Raw genomic sequence first — 20,202 nt, 5'->3', positions numbered from 1 at the left:
ACCAGGTGGAACATACAAGTTGATATAGGCAGTCTCTGCTTGAACCAGGTGGAACATACAAGTTGATATAGGCAGTCTCTGCTTGAACCAGGTGGAACATACAAGTTGATATAGGCAGTCTGCGCTTGAACCAGGTGGAACATACAAGTCGATATTGGCAGTCTGCGCTTGAACCAGGTGGAACATACAAGTCGATATTGGCAGTCTGCGCTTGAACCAGGTGGAACATACAAGTCGATATTGGCAGTCTGCGCTTGAACCAGGTGGAACATACAAGTCGATATTGGCAGTCTATGCTTGAACCAGGTGGAACATACAAGTCGATATTGGCAGTCTGCGCTTGAACCAGGTGGAACATACAAGTCGATATTGGCAGTCTGCGCTTGAACCAGGTGGAACATACAAGTCGATATTGGCAGTCTGCGCTTGAACCAGGTGGAACATACAAGTCGATATTGGCAGTCTGCGCTTGAACCAGGTGGAACATACAAGTCGATATAGGCAGTCTGCGCTTGAACCAGGTGGAACATACAAGTCGATATTGGCAGTCTGCGCTTGAACCAGGTGGAAAATACGAGTCGATATAGGCAGTCTGCGCTTGAACCAGGTGGAAAATAGAAGTCGATATAGGTAGTCTTTGCTTGAACCAGGTGGAACATACAAGTTGGTAAAGGCAGTCTGCGCTTGAACCAGGTGGAACATACAAGTTGATATAGGCAGTCTGCGCTTGAACCAGGTGGAAAATAGAAGTCGATATAGGCAGTCTGCGCTTGAACCAGGTGGAACATACAAGTTGATAAAGGCAGTCTGCGCTTGAACCAGGTGTAATATACAAGTTGATATAGGCAGTCTGCGCTTGAACCAGGTGGAAAATAGAAGTCGATATAGGCTGTCTGCGCTTGAACCAGGTGTAATATACAAGTTGATATAGGCAGTCTGCGCTTGAACCAGGTGGAACATACAAGTTGGTAAAGTCAGTCTGCGCTTGAACCAGGTGGAAAATACAAGTCGATATAGGCAGTCTGCGCTTGAACCAGGTGTAATATACAAGTTGATATAGGCAGTCTGCGCTTGAACCAGGTGGAACATACTAGTTGGTAAAGACAGTCTGCGCTTGAACCAGGTGGAACATACAAGTTGATATAGGCAGTCTGCGCTTGAACCACGTGGAACATACAAGTTGGTATAGGTAGTCTTTGCTTGAACCAGGTGGAACATACAAGTAGATATAGGCAGTGTCTGCTTGAATCACATGGAACAGCAAATCGTAACAACAATTGTCTGTGAAATAAGTCACCACGCATCAAATACAAGTAAACAAATCACAAAGACATTAAATGGGAAGGAATTTCAATAACATTTATATAGAGAGTCCACTGAATTAATCACAACGACAAATAAGAGCAAATTCTAATCATATTTACAAACAGTATCTGCGAAATGGATCACGTCATATAACTTCAGCAAATTCTAAACATATTTACTATCAGGTTTAATACCATTAATCACAACGACAGCAAATATGGGCAAATATCAATTACTATTACGAACATTTTCAGCGAAATTGATCACAACGAGGTAAAATATTTTCAAAATCCCAAACATTGAAACCAACAACTACGGGTTAATTAGAAACAGTCATATACCACGAAGACTTCAAAATACCACGGAAATAACAGTCTCGCCGAAATTACGCAGGAAGTCGTATATCACGGCATTACTTACATATGAAAGTAGAATATCATTTCAGTTTCAAATATAGTAGGACGTGTCCGTAAAATTACTCATTTAGTCAAATATCCTGGAGATTAGAATTACATTCACGTGGTAAATCAGTAATCAGTTATCATCAATTACATCAGCAAAAAATATTCCCATGAGAAGTTACACATGTAGTAGAATATCATGGATACCACAAACATCATGATACGAAACAAAACATCAGAGCTATCTTTAAAATGAAGGAACTATAAAATGAATAACGATGTTTCATCATAGGAAATCAGTTTTTTCCTTTTCATTGCTTTTGTGATCTAAGGTTTCTTCAGCATCATCCGTGCCTTTTTCATTGGAACGTGTTTCCTCCCTTGAAGACCTTGAACCACGACATGGAGTTATAGATATCAGCCACCTGGTCTTCCTTGTAAGGGCCGTTCAGGTTTGAGTCAACACATACGTTATACCACCAGGCTCCTACACAATTAATAGCCCAGTTGGTACCACTCCACATGTCGTTGTCTGAGTCAAAGGTTGTGAACTCTTGTCCGTTGTGGTACCGAAGAGCGTCATCTGAAAACACCACAAAATGTTTTTTGTTAGTCATCAAACCTAATGACAGAGATACCTGGATGGTTCCGAGACACCTATCGATACATCGTGGCTTTCTTACTGAGATACTGTACAGTTGGTGATTTTCATGGTTCAAAATTATCGCGATTTTCTTCAAAAACGTTTGAATTATATTTCAACGAATTGAAATTTTGCACTCGAGATGCAAAAGGACTTCTCAAACATACGTATTTCATTACTTCACGGTCTAAATTTTCACAATCATTTAATGTACCACGAAATAGGGAAAATATCATCCCGCGAAAATAACCAGCTACCATTGATATCCCGGTTATTGAGAGGGTACAATTTAGAAATGTCTCCTTTGTACTTTGTGTCACATATCATTATTGTTTTGTAGGAATTCATCAGCGTGACGATGGCATTTCATAAGCTATTACACCAAAACAGTACAGTCATAAGACGAAATGTGTGGACATGTTACACATGATGAAGTTATGTCAACAGCCATACTCAAACATCAAACACATGATGAAGTTATGACATAAGCCATACTCCAACATCAAACACATCATGATAAGCTGTGTCTACAGCCATACTCCAACATCAAACACATCATGATAAGCTGTGTCTACAGCCATACTCCAACATCAAACACATGATGATAAGCTGTGTCTACAGCCATACTCCAACATCAAAAACATGATGATAAGCTGTGTCTACAGCCATACTCCAACATCAAACACATGATGATAAGCTGTGTCTACAGCCATACTCCAACATCAAACACATGATGATAAGCTGTGTCAACAGCCATACTCCAACATCAAACACATGATGATAAGCTGTGTCATGATGATAAGCTGTGTCAACAGCCATACTCCAACATCAAACACATGATGATAAGCTGTGTCAACAGCCGTACTCCAACATCAAAAACATGATGATAAGCTGTGTCAACAGCCATACTCCAACATCAAACACATGATGATAAGCCCCTAAAAAAACACCATTCAATTATGATCTGTGTCAACAGCCATACTCCAACATCAAACACATGATGATAAGCTGTGTCAACAGCTATACCCCCACCCCCACCCCCCTAAAAAAACCCATTCAATTATGTCAACTTCCATACTCATTCAATACACGGTAAGCCGTGATGCTGACTGATTAGGCATTCAGCTGCCTGTCATATGTTATATATATCAACCTGATTATATCATTTATGATTCGATGTCATCTGAACACTAATGTACGGAAACTCATTATCACGAAGATAATGCACCTAAATTCTTATATTTTAACTCATGTAAATTTGTCAAATACTCCACTGAAAAGTTACTGGATCTCCGTATCAACAGGGTCACAACCTCCGACGCTGCGGTGTACATACATGTGAACTATTGAAAGTTAGATTTACATCTCCGTATCATGGACTCAACCCAGGATAATATAGTATTAAATCGTACACCCTTGACTTAAAAAACGGTCGCCTTCTGAAAAATCCTATATTTAGTAACCACGTGACAATCTGCCGGGTCCTGATATATGATCATTTTGCCCCATGAATGATATGTTAACCAATTATGATAGCTCATATATGACATTCTGTGTTAAGTTTCCATTTTAAGATGTCGGCTTCTGAAGCGAACTACCCCATACCTGCTATAATTTGCATCTATTTTCTTGTATATATCAAGCATTTCCGATATTACATGACGATTTAATATCTAAACTCACACACGTTTCCAGAGGATCCAGCAACTTTGATTCGATATTCTCGGTTTCGTTGGCAAGGCTGAACGTGGCATATTCTATGTACCAATTGGATCCGCCCCAAGACTCCATCTCTACTCGCAAAACGGTATATCCGAGAACCGTGAGCTGATGACCTTTAAGCAAAGAAAGGGTAGGATGGTACAAAAGACACACAAATGAATAGCTGCTTTCTCTACAGATGCAGGATACAGTCGGGGTAACGCACATCGCACCAAAATCTGCATACACGCACTGTATCGTAACTAGCGCACAACTGTGCGATATGTTCGGATATTCTGTTTGTGCGGTTTGGTAAGAATGGTTGGTTAATATTACGGAATGAAACTTAAACGGACAACTATTATAGCTCTACATGTATTTTTCTATTTCGATTTCTTCAGTCATCCAGGTTTCAGGTCCTTAGCATCAATGGCGAGTCCTAGAAGGACGAAGCAGCCTTTTAATGCAGTCAATTTATTTTTGGATCTACTGTATAATTCAAAATTAAAAAAAAAAATTAATTTCAAAGGAATTTCGTCCCCCCTATAACAACTGAACAGCCTTGAGCTGACCTCAGATTAATGTCATGTCATTACCGCCTGACTTCAAGTTTTTAATAGACAAAAAATAAAAAGTATTCGTCATGGCCACCAGAGGGCACAAACTGGCACTCCTCCTTTGTATTGGGAGGTGCCAATCACTTGTGTGTTTCTTATAAAATAATCTAGATCAGTCTTTAGACCAAAACTGAAACCGCTTCACCAATGATACTTCAGCAGAAATCATTATCATTCTTGGTTTAACATTGTAGATTTTCAGTTCGTAGTCAAATGGTAAACACTGTGACAAATCAAAGAAAAATATCATGTGAAAGAACAGGGAAAATATACATTGCTGTTGTCTGCAACGACCAGGAATCGGACCCGGGTCTCCGACTTGATAATCGACCGGTTCGACTATTTAAGCCAAGATAGTATGCTCCGTCAGCTGAGTGGCAGAGACCGTATTTAATATATACAAACTATAACCGTATTTAACCGTGTACAAACTACACCCACTAATGCCTTTAACGCTTGTGAAGACTTTTATTGTAGGTTATCGCAATGCTCTCATTGGGTAGTGTAATCATGCCATGTCATCACGGTATCGATTACAATGTGTGCCAGTCCAACCTTTACAGTCAGTGCTTACTTACAATCCATGGTCCCAGGGGGGTAGTCAGGTCACAGAAGACTTTTAGCGTCTGACCTGCAGGTGTCGCAGTGATCGGATACCAGCCGGATGGACAGACAGCATGGACATCCTTGCACGACTGGTAATCTTAATACCAATAATTAAGAAAAAAATATATAACGTCGTTACACATTTCTACTTAATACTGTGTAATGTTCTTAAGAGATGTTCAATACAACACAAATTATCGATACAGTATTGTGTGCCCAGTTAATGAAAAAAAATCCCAAGCTTGACCCTAGTCAACAAACCCTTTTCTTCCATACAAGGAATGATGGTCACTTGATCGACTGAGGAATTGACTTTAGTCTCGAATGACAATGTACTTTGTTAGTGCATAATGTTTATTTGAAATAACTTTTAACTTTTGTAAGAATCATTAACAGTAACATGTTTGATTTCATATCCTTTTCAAATTAACCAAGAATATAAAGATAACCGTGTACGGAAGTATTGACAAATTGATGTACTGATTATTGCATGTACTGTTGCTATGGTGAAATATTTAGTTGCTATGGTAAGACATGGTTACTGTGGAATACCACCTATATGCTCTATTGTGTCATCATATTTACATTTTTAAGATGTATCATAATCGAAACATCCCTTGAGTATTATCATCAATTTTTTGTGTCCATTATTGTATTTATTACAATCCGTTGCTATGGAGAGAGTTTGGTTGCTATTGTGTTGCTAGAAAATCTTAAACATGTAATATATGATAGTTGATCACAAATATGATATGATTGTTAAATCATACCATTGATATGTAAAAATTGATTAAATATTTTGACCAAATAAAAAAAAACAATGAAATATCACTAAAATGTGCAAATAGACGGTAAAGAGTAGGTTGGTTTCCAGGCCCGTTGCTAGGCAACGCATTGTCAGAATTATTGAAAACTTGTTTTTTAATCAATGTCATATGTTTGCATGATATAAAAAATAAGAAAATCTATGCTGGGGCCAAAATTGACCCTTAATGCATCTACTCCTTTCAATTTGTTCGGCATTATATGGTTAGATCTACACGGCGGGTGTTTTCAATGAAGGAAAAGAAATGTATCTTGTATAAATCTTTAGCGGTCTTGTTAAATACACAGTATAAAACACTAACGACTGACCCTTCTCTTATATCACTTTTCATGTACTTACCGTTCCTAGTGAAATATTCGATACTGGAATTTAGCGCTGCGACTCTCCAATCTTGACAAAACTGTTGGCTAAATGTTTGACATATGTTGCTAGGGGCAGAGTGAAAATAAGCGAGACACTTTCCTCGACATCGCTTTGCACAATCAACATTACTTGGCGATCATGTGTAGTACTCCAGACTGGCGTCTTCATAATCTACTATTGATACACGTAAAAGGCGATAAAATGTATAAGAAAGAACGTGTGACGTGCAGTAAGTTAGCAGTATAAACGGCAGGAGTTCCATCGTCATGTAATCCTGGGTTACTATCCTACTGTTCTGTCCTTATAAGACGGCGAATCACTCGGTATGTTTCGTTCTTTTTGTATTAAGCCAGCATTTGCATATTAATGGCTTTCATTGCTCGATAGGTTGTTGGCGAACTTCTTCCTTGTCTGTTTTCAATGCGTCATATATGAAAATAATATTGATGGGTGTAATTCAAGTTTACATTTGATTAGTAATATATTGGTAGGTACTATTGATATACATTCACTCCTGTTCCATTAAAGGTATATTTCCTTACAGGCTGTATCACTCTATATGTTCCTGTAGGTTACCATCACCTATGTTGATATTACGAGTAGATTGTTATCAATGTTATTTAATCTTATTCAATATTCAAATTTATTTTCCAGTACTTAAGCGACAATAAAGATGGTATGGCAAGTAGGCTGTATTCCTTGCCTCTCTTCACTTTTCCTGTAGGTTAATGCCACTCATCAATTTTCCCCTAGGTTAATGCCACCCGCCACCTTTCCTGTAGGTTAATGCCACTCACCACCTTTCCTGTAGGTTAATGCCACTCACCACATTTGCTTTAGGTTAATGCCACTCACCACCTTTCCTGCAGGTTAATGCCACTCACCACCTTTCCTGTAGGTTAATTACACTCACCACATTTGCTTTAGGTTAATGCCACTCACCACCTTTCCTCTAGGTTAATGCCACCCGCCACCTTTCCTGTAGGTTAATGCCACTCACCACCTTTCCTGTAGGTTAATGCCACTCACCACATTTGCTTTAGGTTAATGCCACTCACCACCTTTCCTGCAGGTTAATGCCACTCACCACCTTTCCTGTAGGTTAATGCCACTCACCACCTTTCCTGTAGGTTAATTACACTCAACACATTTGCTGTAGGTTACCGACACCTTTATTGATATAGAAAAGATATATTCTCCTGCTTCTATCAAATAAGTCACGATCGCATCTTTTTTCGACTATCGATTGACAGTGTAATTGTGTTATATGTATGTGTTAAATTTTCCCCATTATTAACAATTAATGACGCTCCATTACGGTAACTTAAGAAACAATGTACGTTCATAGGCGACATATATGTTTTGTTACTATTCTTGGAAATTTATTCATTATGTAGTAAATAATATATATTGAAACGCTTGATTGGTGAATGTTTTAAGTAAAGGTTTTAAAATCCTGCATTTTAATTAAAGCTACCCTTGCAATCACGTTGACCGTTTAAGTTACCTGATATTTTCACATAAAAAGAATGAGTCGATTGTTATCTACATCTTGATAGGAAGGTTTTGTGATAAGCATGGTAACTTTGCTATTTTGTATTCGTTTTCCGTACCCAGCAACTGTCCGATCGACCACGCAAACATAACCACGCCTACCGAAAATCAAGGGAGGCTACTCTCACCATCTCCGACAAACAAAATGTCGTCAGCATTGAACGTAATAATTTTGCCATTTTAACAGTCAATTTCGCTTTTATGGTTCATCTTTGAAAATTTTGATTTCTTGTAAAGTGGTCACAGTAACCTATATTTTCATAAAAAAAAAAAAAAATTCGCTGAAGATACTCTTTAAACACCACACAATGTTGAATCTGTTTGTTTTTTTTTCCTCTTTACATTTTTGCTAATAATTTAAAAGATAAAAAAATAAAACAAAGTTCAAGTGGTGTGATAGTTTTCTATGGAGCAGAATTAATGAAATAAAAATAAAAACAGTCGCTATGCAGGGTTAGCTCAGTTGGTAGAGCATAGGCTCCACGACCAGAAGCGTGCAGAGGGCTGTGGGTTAAATACTTAAAATGTTTTTTTTTTATGTATATCATGTTAATGTTTTTTTTCATCAAGAATATTACTACCTTATTGGAAGACTTTAAGATTTTATTTCAACTGTTTAACCATAACAGTAAACGCTCATATTACCATAGACCATTCACAAAGTAAAACTTTGTAAAAGAGCAGAAATATGTCCAGATAGTTTCATTTCCCTTCAGTCAATAAATATCCGAAAATGGTCCGTCCGAAATCAAACTTGTTTATAAATACACACATTAACATGCGGCTTATTAGCACATGAGAGAGGATTATAAAACTTATGCAAGCCAAATTTTGAGTGAAAAAAAATATACTGATGTTCATTGAAATATTGTACACGTGAGTCTGTGAATATTTACGTACTTTTGAGCAGACATAGAAATTTTTAAAATGTTTTCCTCTAGAAGGACACCGCAGGATCTCCTCGTTAAGTTGATACTTAGGCCGTCCGCACAATCGGAGCCAAGATTTGTTTTCTCGGGCTTCGTCAGTGGTTTGGGAAACGGTATGAACACAATACCTCCCTCTAATCGCTTTGGGTAGCGAGAATCGGTATTGCAAGTTCCCCAGCAGCAACGTTTCACCATTGTCGGAGAATGTCGGAGTAGCGAAACGTAAACAAAGAGGCGAATACTACCCGCGATCTGATTGGCTGAAGCGCGCTGTCAATCAAAAGCTGGCGATCGGGCAACTGCATTCTTTAAAGACGTTTTGGTCAAACGTTTTACAAAAGTCAATTATGGCTTTACTTTGGACATCGATGTGTTTCAGGGGGTAAGGTCAAAGCAAAAGTCACCTTGCTATTTTTAGAAAATAATCGACTGATTCAATTTATACACTTCGCAAATTCATTCTTTCATGGGATCTGATAAACCTTTACCCAACGATCAAGTATGCGTATAACTTTGGCATCGTTTGTGTTTCAATGGCCAAAGGTCATGGCCAAGGTCAGTGGTGCATTTTTTATTGAAAATATGTCAACTTTGCACTAAGAGATTTCGTTCTTTCATGGAATTTGATAAAATTTTACCAAACGATCAAGTACGGGCATATTTTGGAGATTGCTTTGTTTCAAGAGCCCAAGGTCAAGTCCATCGCGGCGAGGGCATTTATGTTTTCAGACATTTTCGAGTTTTCTCCTCTAAAATAGAAAAAAAAAATTGTTAGGTGTAATATGAAATTAATCAAGACCTTGTCACTTTAAAGTTGTGCCGGGAAGTTGTGCGTATTCTTCTCCCTGATTAGGTCGCTTCTGGTCATGGTAAATTGATGGCGTTTTTCTCCTTTTTTTGGGTATGTAACGATATCCTTGGCAGATACCTTAGGCTTTTGAAGTTAGATTTAATAATGCAATCATCAAATTGCTAATTAAATAAAAAAAAAAATGAATAAAATTTGAGCTTTGAGAAGTTATTAAAGTACTGTAAGTACTGAGGACACAAACGACAGGTTTTAACGGTGATTTATGTGAATGCTGGATGTGTTGAAGAGTTTAAACACCAATAACAACAGAGAAAAACATGTTGTTTTTAATATATTTTCTCCTGGGAAACAAATGCTATTGATATTGTATGTTGCTTATCCATTAACACTTGCTTACACTTGCGACACGGCGATGTTGGAGAAAAAAGTGAACCAATTGTGTTGATCCCAGTGAATTAATGAATATATTTTATGAAATGTATTTTCCAAAATCTATGAGCGACATTGTGGAAAATATTTTCGTGTATAAGGCTTTCTTATGACATCGAGTGCCATGTGCATAATTTCGAAGTCATAACACGTGATCTACTGTGAATACAAAACCTGTATACTTGACATAGCGACTTTTGTAAAGCTTAACTTAGCATTTTGTCCGTCATGTGTCGTCCGTTTACTTTACACAGTTTCATCTTCTTCAAAAGAACCGCTGAGCTGGTTCAAACTAGCATCAATACCTGAAGGGACAAATTGTATATTACTTATTCAATAGGTTCACAGCGCGTGGTAAAAAGTGAAACGTGTTGTTTTAAGCATACTCTCTCCTTTTGAAACAAATAGTATTCACTACTTCATATAATAGTTATTCTAAGTGACTGTTTTCAAATAAATGGGAATCACGTGGCTGTTTCAATATTTTGGTCCGCCAAAAATTCCCCCACCCCTGGTATTTTTATATTTTCACTGACAAAATAGCCAAATTACTGGTATATTTAGAACAGATATAAAAGAGGAAGCTGACTAGGCTTTTCGCGGACACTATTTACTCAATAAAACTTCGCAGTACGCGACAAAATGTAGTCCGCTTTTCGAAAATAACATTAAATTCGGAAATAACATTAAAATACGTGAACGCAAAAATAAATTTCAATGTAATTTGTTTATATTCACATAGAAAAAGTTGCTATTCATGTGACTAACATGAAAAAATGCATTAAAATGTTCACAAAGTTTAACCAGTGACAAGTTACTACGCGATTGAAAATATGGCGGCAACCTACAGCTGTCGCTGTTGATGACACGAATCCTCTGGAAACGTTTAAAGTGTTTGCTCTATATTCAAGACATCAGGTTGGAGATCAGGTCTGATGTCTAATAAGGTAATTTGTGTTGCATTTTCGCGGATTTTCATGGAAATTAAAGTTTACCAAGGACTTGAAGGTCGTGTGTCACAAGTAGACAACCCCTTTGGATTTCTGGTTTTGTGTTTTTTGTAACGGGTTATATGATTGGTCAATTTTATACTATGATTTGTGTTCCACCTTTTCATTGGCGTGAGTCTGTAAAAGTGAAAATATTATCATTTCCATTAAAAATAACGCATTTATCGATGAGATATTTCTATATATTGCACTAGAATATATATATATATATATATATATATTGATGTAACTTAAAGATGCTTTGTGTATCGATTAAATTGTTGAAAAAAATCAAATCAAATCAACACGACAAATGTATTCCGAGGAATATATACATATATATGTGTGTGTGTAATAAATGACGATTTGTCTCCCGGTATAACATACCTGCTATGTCTGGGTGTTTTTCCTAATATGAAAGGTTTACAGGTCTGGTGTCGCATAGCAGTCTATACTATAAGGTGTAATTGATATGATTAGTACCATATACATCGATAGCGCAGTGGGACATGTTTATAATAAGCAATTTTGTATATGCAGGTTTAAACTTCCTTCCTGGGAATAATCGTTATCCTGAATTTATTGCTAAATGCTTAATCTGTATAAAATATATCAGTTGGTGGACAAATTATTGTGACAATGAACAGCTTTTCGAACAAACACTAGAAATGTGACATGATTTCTGTTGACAAAACCGTTTTTATTTCTTTGATAAGAAAACAGTGCCATTTCAGGGAAAATCTTTTGATGACGGTAGACAGCTCCTTTAACTGTCGTATACGGCAGTCAACATACTTCTCCGTGAACACATTTCTATTACCTTTCTCTGAAAGAGGATTCACACCGTTACCAATATAAATAGAACATTTCAGACGAATGTGTCAATCTCTAAATAACAGAGGTCAATTTTCCTCCACTTCCGGTATTTGAGAAATAAGTGGCTGGTTAACTTGAGGCCTACCAGGTGTTAAAGATTCTTTTCTACTGCTCTCTTCATTTATTGTGGTAGGGATACTGAGAGACCTATCGAGAATTTCCCTTTTGTGAGCGTAAACAAGTGCCTTGATTGTTTCGTACTTTTTCTCCTGTCCTGGTACACTCAGGTTAAAGGCTTTTGTGTCCATTCTGAAATAGCATTTTTCTCGCGATATGCATCTGTCTCTTGATGAACTCTCTCGTGATCTTGTTCCTGTGTTTGTAGATTTGAAACTTGCATTTGATGATCTTGAAAAACGGAAACTGTCAGTAGACCTTGTTCTCGTTAATGTGCTTGACGATATCACACGCATGCGCGGCCTGTTAGTTGCACGCGCTTCTACAGCACCATTTGGAGGAGTGTATCGTACCGCGAAATTTCGTTTCGCACTTCTTTTCTTACATTTAAGAAACCTAAATAAATATTTTCGAAAACTTTTACTTGAATAAAAATATAAAACTGGATTAAGAGCACTGTTAGCATGTCCTACAAGAATAGTAAACGGAAGTACCGTAAGGAATGGCCGCACGTGACGTTTATGGAAGTCTAAGTACAGGCTTACAATATGATATGGAAGCCAACACACAGCGAACAAGATGGCAAGCGCTATCAACATTTTCGCCACCCGTTTTCTTCCGTTCATCACGTGTTTACCGAGGCCACGGCTAGTCTCAGACTCGGTTCGTTGTAAGTTTTTATCTTCTGTCCATAATTCTTTTCCTATGAGGCTGTATGAGCTGCCGATAATGGCTCCGGGTACCGCGTACAAAATGGCGAACAGAAGAAGGTCGTACACCTGTCGATGTCCAATCTCTGGCCACACCTCATTACATAGGTACAACGGTTCGCCTGGAATAACGGTCACGGCGTCTACTCTTCTCATGAACAATAGAGGGCACATAATAGCAACAGACAACACCCATATAGCAGTGATCAGTTTAACAGCTGACCTGGTGTTGCTCACACGACGAAATATCATTGGATGTCTAATGGCTAGAAACCGGTCGATGCTGAGGACCGCGATTGTGTATATACTGGCAGCTACCGTCACACCTGTAGAGATAAAATGTGAATATCTTTACTGGCATCTACCGTCACACCTGTAGAGGTAAAATGTGAATCTCTGTACTGATTACTACCGTCACACCTGTAGAGATAAAATGTGAATATCTGTACTGGTTACTTCCGTCACACCTGTAGAGATGAAATAAATATAAAATGTGAATATATGTACTGGTTACTACCGTCACACATGTAGAGGTAAAATGTGAATATCTGTACTGGTCACTACCGTCACACCTGTAGAGATAAAATGTGAATATCTGTACTGGTCACTACCGTCACACATGTAGAGATAAAATGTGAATATCTGTACTAGTTACTACCGTCACACCTGTAGAGGTAAAATGTGAATATCTGTACTGGTCACTACCGTCACACCTGTAGAGGTAAAATGTGAATATCTGTACTGGTCACTATCAACACACCTGTAGAGATAAAATGTGAATATCTGTACTAGTTACTACCGACACACCTGTAGAGACAAAATGTGAAACAAAAATATCTGTACTGGTCACTACCGTCACACCTGTAGAGGTAAAATGTGAATATCTGTACTGGTCACTACCGTCACACCTGTAGAGGTAAAATGTGAATATCTGTACTGGTCACTACCGTCACACCTGTAGTGATAAAATGTGAATATCTGTACTGGTCACTACCGTCACACCTGTAGAGATAAAATGTGAATATCTGTACTGGCAGCTACCGTCACACCTGTAGAGATAAAATGTGAATATCTGTACTGGTTACTACCGTCACACCTGTAGAGGAAAAATGTGAATATCTGTACTGGTCACTACCGTCACACCTGTACAGATAAAATATGTATATCTGTACTGGTCACTATCGTCACACCTGTAGAGACAAAATGTGAATATCTGTACTGGTCACTACCGTCACACCTGTAGAGGTAAAATGTGAATATCTGTACTGGTCACTACCGTCACACCTGTAGAGGTAAAATGTGAATATCTGTACTGGTCACTACCGTCACACCTGTAGAGGTAAAATGTGAATATCTGTACTGGTCACTACCGTCACACCTGTACAGATAAAATGTGAATATCTGTACTGGCAGCTACCGTCACACCTGTAGAGATAAAATGTGAATATCTGTACTGGTCACTACCGTCACACCTGTAGTGATAAAATGTGAATATCTGTACTGGTCACTACCGTCACACCTGTACAGATAAAATATGTATATCTGTACTGGTCACTATCGTCACACCTGTAGTGATAAAATGTGAATATCTGTACTGATTACTACCGTCACACCTGTAGAGGTAAAATGTGAATATCTGTACTGGTTACTACCGTCACACCTGTAGAGGAAAAATGTGAATATCTGTACTGGTCACTACCGTCACACCTGTACAGATAAAATATGTATATCTGTACTGGTCACTATCGTCACACCTGTAGAGATAAAATGTGAATATCTGTACTGGTCACTACCGTCACACCTGTACAGATAAAATATGTATACACATGTAGTGATAAAATGTGAATATCTGTACTGATTACTACCGTCACACCTGTAGAGGTAAAATGTGAATATCTGTACTGGTCACTACCGTCACACCTGTAGAGATAAAATGTGAATATCTGTACTAGTTACTACCGACACACCTGTAGAGACAAAATGTGAATATCTGTACTGGTCACTACCGTCACACCTGTAGAGGTAAAATGTGAATATCTGTACTGGTCACTACCGTCACACCTGTAGAGATAAAATGTGAATATCTGTACTGGTCACTACCGTCACACCTGTAAAGATAAAATGTGAATATCTGTACTGGCAGCTACCGTCACACCTGTAGAGATAAAATGTGAATATCTGTACTGGTCACTACCGTCACACATGTAGAGATAAAATGTGAATATCTGTACTAGTGTGAATATCACTGGTCACTACCGTCACACCTGTACAGATAAAATATGTATATCTGTACTGGTCACTATCGTCACACCTGTAAAGATAAAATGTGAATATCTGTACTGGCAGCTACCGTCACACCTGTAGAGATGAAATATGAATATCTGTACTGGTCACTACCGTCACACCTGTAGAGAAAAAATGTGAATATCTGTACTGGTTACTACCGACACACCTGTAGAGACAAAATGTGAATATCTGTACTGGTTACTACCGACACACCTGTAGAGATAAAATGTGAATATCTGTACTGGTTACTACCGTCACACCTGTAGAGACAAAATGTGAATATCTGTACTGGTCACTACCGTCACACCTGTAGAGATAAAATGTGAATATCTGTACTAGTTACTACCGACACACCTGTAGAGACAAAATGTGAATATCTGTACTGGTCACTACCGTCACACCTGTAAAGATAAAATGTGAATATCTGTACTGGTTACTTCCGTCACACCTGTAGAGACAAAATGTGAATATCTGTACTGGTCACTATCAACACACCTGTAGAGACAAAATGTGAATATCTGTACTGGTCACTATCAACACACCTGTAGAGATAAAATGTGAATATCTGTACTGGTCACTATCGACACACTTGTAGAGATAAAATGTGAATATCTGTACTGGTCACTATCAACACACCTGTAGAGATAAAATGTGAATATCTGTACTGGTCACTATCAACACACCTGTAGAGATAAAATGTGAATATCTGTACTAGTTACTACCGACACATCTGTAGAGACAAAATGTGAATATCTGTACTGGTCACTACCGTCACACCTGTAAAGATAAAATGTGAATGTCTGTACTGGTCACTATCGACACACCTGTAGAGATAAAATGTGAATATCTGTACTGGCAGTTACCGTCACACCTGTAGAGATAAAATATGAATATCTGTACTGGTCACTTCCGTCACACCTGTAGAGATACTATATAAATGTACAAGCGATACTCAATATATACAGACCCGATACAGGGCAAAACCTACTTACCCTGTAGATAGACTGTGATTTTACACATGAACTCCCCGTATATCCAGACTCGGTACAGTGCTTGACCCACAGCCATTGGAACACAGATAAGGCTCACTGTAAAATAAGTTTGAACATAATGAATGATATTTCCTCTCGTGCAACACTGGTTGACCAGTGGACATGTTATAGTATTTCTTAACATTACAATGTACCTGGAAACCGGAAATACAAAACATCAAAACATCAACCTTATGGTGACACTCTGGAATCCACGGCGACTTATTAGTGTCATTTCGTTACTTCATCTTTTCGCCGCGCAAAAGTCAAGAACTAAGAATACAAATTCTCGTTCTTTCGTCTTTTTGCAGACAAATCATGCGTGACAAGACAAAAGACGGAATAACGGAATGGCACCGGTCAGTCACCGTAGAGATCTGACGTCACTGTATATGTATGGTAAAACATACCGCTGTACTTCCAATGCTATTGTAAAATATGGTGAACCACAAGTGAAATAAATAAACAACTAATAATATGATAATTTGTGGTATTTGTTATGTATGGAGTTGTAATGTTGTTAAAACGAATAATTTTGTTCTCATATAATATATTTTCGATTTTATTTTTTGGGTTATTTTTTTTTACATTTTCATCGTTTTTATTTTTTTGTTAACTTCCCATTAAATATGGTTTGATTATTCTAAAAGAAAGTTTTATTCAAATTTTAAAATTTAAATTCATAGCTTTCTGTATCATTCGATAACTTTTTAAGACCATATCCATATGTATACCAATGACGTATTCTAGCTATAATTTTTTTGTACACTTGCACATCCATCCGTCTCCTGTTATAGATAACTGGTTTGGTAATGATACAAGTTCTTTTAAAAGGTCAGCATTGACGTTTGTAAACTAAATATCAGATTTCCTTGCTCTTCGTACGCGAAGCTGGGAACAGTGTAGACTGTATGTAGCCTACGGCATTTTAGAAAATTGATCTTCTATAAGAATTCCTGGTGCACAATTGAAAGTCAAACGTCATGCGAAATATTTTCCGAGTGAGATACCTATGAAGCAAAGTTAAAATAACTTGTTTCCAGATCACTAACACACTTGATTGTAGTTAATGTGTTCCTATGTCTGGGATATAATGAAACTAATGAGATAGTTCGCGCGCATGACAAGTTCTAGTACGGATGTACTAATTCCTACAAACCAGAACATATCTTCATACATGCAAAATGGACTGGTTAAAAAAACTAGACATCCCACTCAAATCGGAGAATTTCCCTCATAACATCACAGAAGTTAATCATAGATAGTGCTTATGTCTAATGATAAAAGTACAACAGATATATAAACAGCAGCTGATTGTATGGCGATGAAAATACCACGGGAGTGAGGATACACTGTAGAGATATAACTGCATTACACGTGTACTTATAGACACTACACGTGTACATATAGACACTACATATGTACTTATAGACAATACACGTGTACATATAGACACTACACGTGTACATATAGACACTACACGTGTACTTATAGACACTACACGTGTACATATAGACACTACACGTGTACTTATAGACACTACACGTGTAATTATAGACAATACACGTGTACTTATACACACTACACGTGTAATTATAGACACTACACGTGTACATATAGACACTACACGTGTACTCTACACGTGTACTTATAGACACTACACGTGTAATTATAGACACTACACATATACTTATAGACACTACACGTGTACTTATAGACACTACACGTGTACTTATAGACACTACACGTGTAATTATAGACAATACACGTGTACTTATAGACACTACACGTGTACTTATAGACACTACACGTGTAATTATAGACAATACACGTGTACTTATAGACACTACACTTGTAATTATAGACAATACACGTGTACTTATAGACACTACACGTGTAATTATAGACACTACACGTGTACTCTACACGTGTACTTATAGACACTACAAGTGTAATTATAGACACTACACGTGTACTTATAGACACTACACGTGTAATTATAGATACTACACATATACTTATAGACACTACACGTGTAATTATAGACACTACACGTGTTCATATAGACACTACACGTGTAATTATAGACACTACACGTGTACTTATAAACAATACACTTCAGTTATGTATAAGTTATACAATACAACACGTCAGTTATATATAAGTTATACAGTACAACACGTCAGTTATATATAAGTTATACAGTACAACACGTCAGTTATGTATATGTTATACTGTACAACACGTCAGTTATGTATAAGTTATACAGTACAACACGTCAGTTATATATACATTATACAGTACAACACGTCAGTTATATATAAGTTATACAGTACAACACGTCAGTTATATATAAGTTATACAATACAACACGTCAGTTATATATAAGTTATACAGTACAACACGTCAGTTATGTTATACAATACAACATGTCAGGTATGTGTAAGTTATACAGTACAACACGTCAGTTATATATAAGTTATACAGTACAACACGTCAGTTATATATAAGTTATACAGTACAACACGTCAGTTATATATAAGTTATACAGTACAACACGTCAGTTATATATAAGTTATACAGTACAACACGTCAGTTATGTTATACAATACAACATGTCAGGTATGTGTAAGTTATACAGTACAACACGTCAGTTATATATAAGTTATACAGTACAACACGTCAGTTATATAAGTTATACAGTACAACACGTCAGTTATATATAAGTTATACAGTACAACACGTCAGTTATATATAAGTTATACAGTACAACACGTCAGTCATATATAAGTTATACAGTACAGCACGTCAATTATATATAAGTTATACAGTACAACACGCCTGTGATTTATGAGTTAACAGTACAACACCTCAGTCATGTATAAGTTATACAGTACAACACGCCTGTGATTTATGAGTTAACAGTACAACACGTCAGGTATGTATAAGTTATACAGTACAACACGTCAGTCATATATAAGTTATACAGTACAACACGTCAGTTATATATAAGTTATACAGTACAACACGCCTGTGATGTATGAGTTAACAGTACAACACCTCAGTCATGTATAAGTTATACAGTACAACACGTCAGTTATATATAAGTTATACAGTACAACACGTCAGTTATATATAAGTTATACAGTACAACACGTCAGGTATGTATAAGTTATACAGTACAACACGTCAGGTATGTATAAGTTATACAGTACAACACGTCAGTCATATATAAGTTATACAATACAACACGCCTGTGATGTATGAGTTATGCAGTACAACACGTCAGTTATATATAAGTTATACAGTACAACACGCCTGTGATTTATGAGTTAACAGTACAACATGTCAGTTATATATAAGTTATACAGTACAACACGCCTGTGATTTATGAGTTAACAGTACAACACCTCAGTCATGTATAAGTTACAATGGTGATTGGAGTTTATGGTAGAATACTTACCACACAAATCAGCTAAAGCCATATTACTAAGGTATAAATTTGTTGAGTTTCGGAGATGTCGGTTTGACGCGATGATAAGTGTGATGAAAATATTGCCAGCCATGCCCAGCACGAAGACAGGTATGTAAAGCAATGTTAGTGTTATGGTGTCTGCCTGTAGCCGGGTCTGATGTAAACCAAATCCGTCTAACATCCCAACAAACTCACTTATGTTTGTAGAGCTATTGAATGTTAATAGCATTCGTATCCATTCCGCCTCCATGTCCAACACAGTATCACGGACACTTGCTATCTGCTTAATCAGATGAGAATCATGAATGTTTCAACCCTATCCGAGATAAGACACAGTAATGGTTCCAACACACCGGGGACATACATCTAGATTATATACCTCTTAGCTAGATAGAGACTATAAAATCCATTCACACTGGGCGCTCGTGCTTTCCAGGAATACATCTGTACTTTTGAAAGTGATGTCAGGTAGATGCTGTACACTGATTGGCTGGCTCGGACAGGTATACCTTGTGAAGGTCACTCTCATGTCT

The 20,202-nt window shown here is 37.3% G+C and overlaps 1 protein-coding gene across 1 annotated transcript; it reads right to left on the bottom strand.

Annotated features, from left to right (window-relative positions):
• Nucleotides 1–12,076: 12,076 nt before the first annotated feature.
• On the bottom strand, nucleotides 12,077–19,919 carry LOC132557377 (galanin receptor 2a-like). Its single transcript, XM_060221878.1, has 3 exons — nucleotides 19,658–19,919; nucleotides 16,156–16,251; nucleotides 12,077–13,203 (listed from the first exon to the last, which is right to left on the bottom strand). Exons 1-3 carry the CDS (start codon nucleotides 19,917–19,919, stop codon nucleotides 12,077–12,079), a joined length of 1,485 nt encoding a protein of 494 aa, XP_060077861.1.
• Nucleotides 19,920–20,202: the final 283 nt, after the last annotated feature.

Source organism: Ylistrum balloti, unplaced genomic scaffold (assembly GCF_031769215.1).
Source record: "Ylistrum balloti isolate Yb309-2 unplaced genomic scaffold, AGI_CSIRO_Ybal_v1 Utg369652, whole genome shotgun sequence".
Taxonomy (NCBI): Eukaryota; Metazoa; Mollusca; class Bivalvia; order Pectinida; family Pectinidae; genus Ylistrum; species Ylistrum balloti.
Note: the sequence above shows the minus strand (reverse complement) of the source record. Positions and strands in the feature narration are given on the sequence as shown.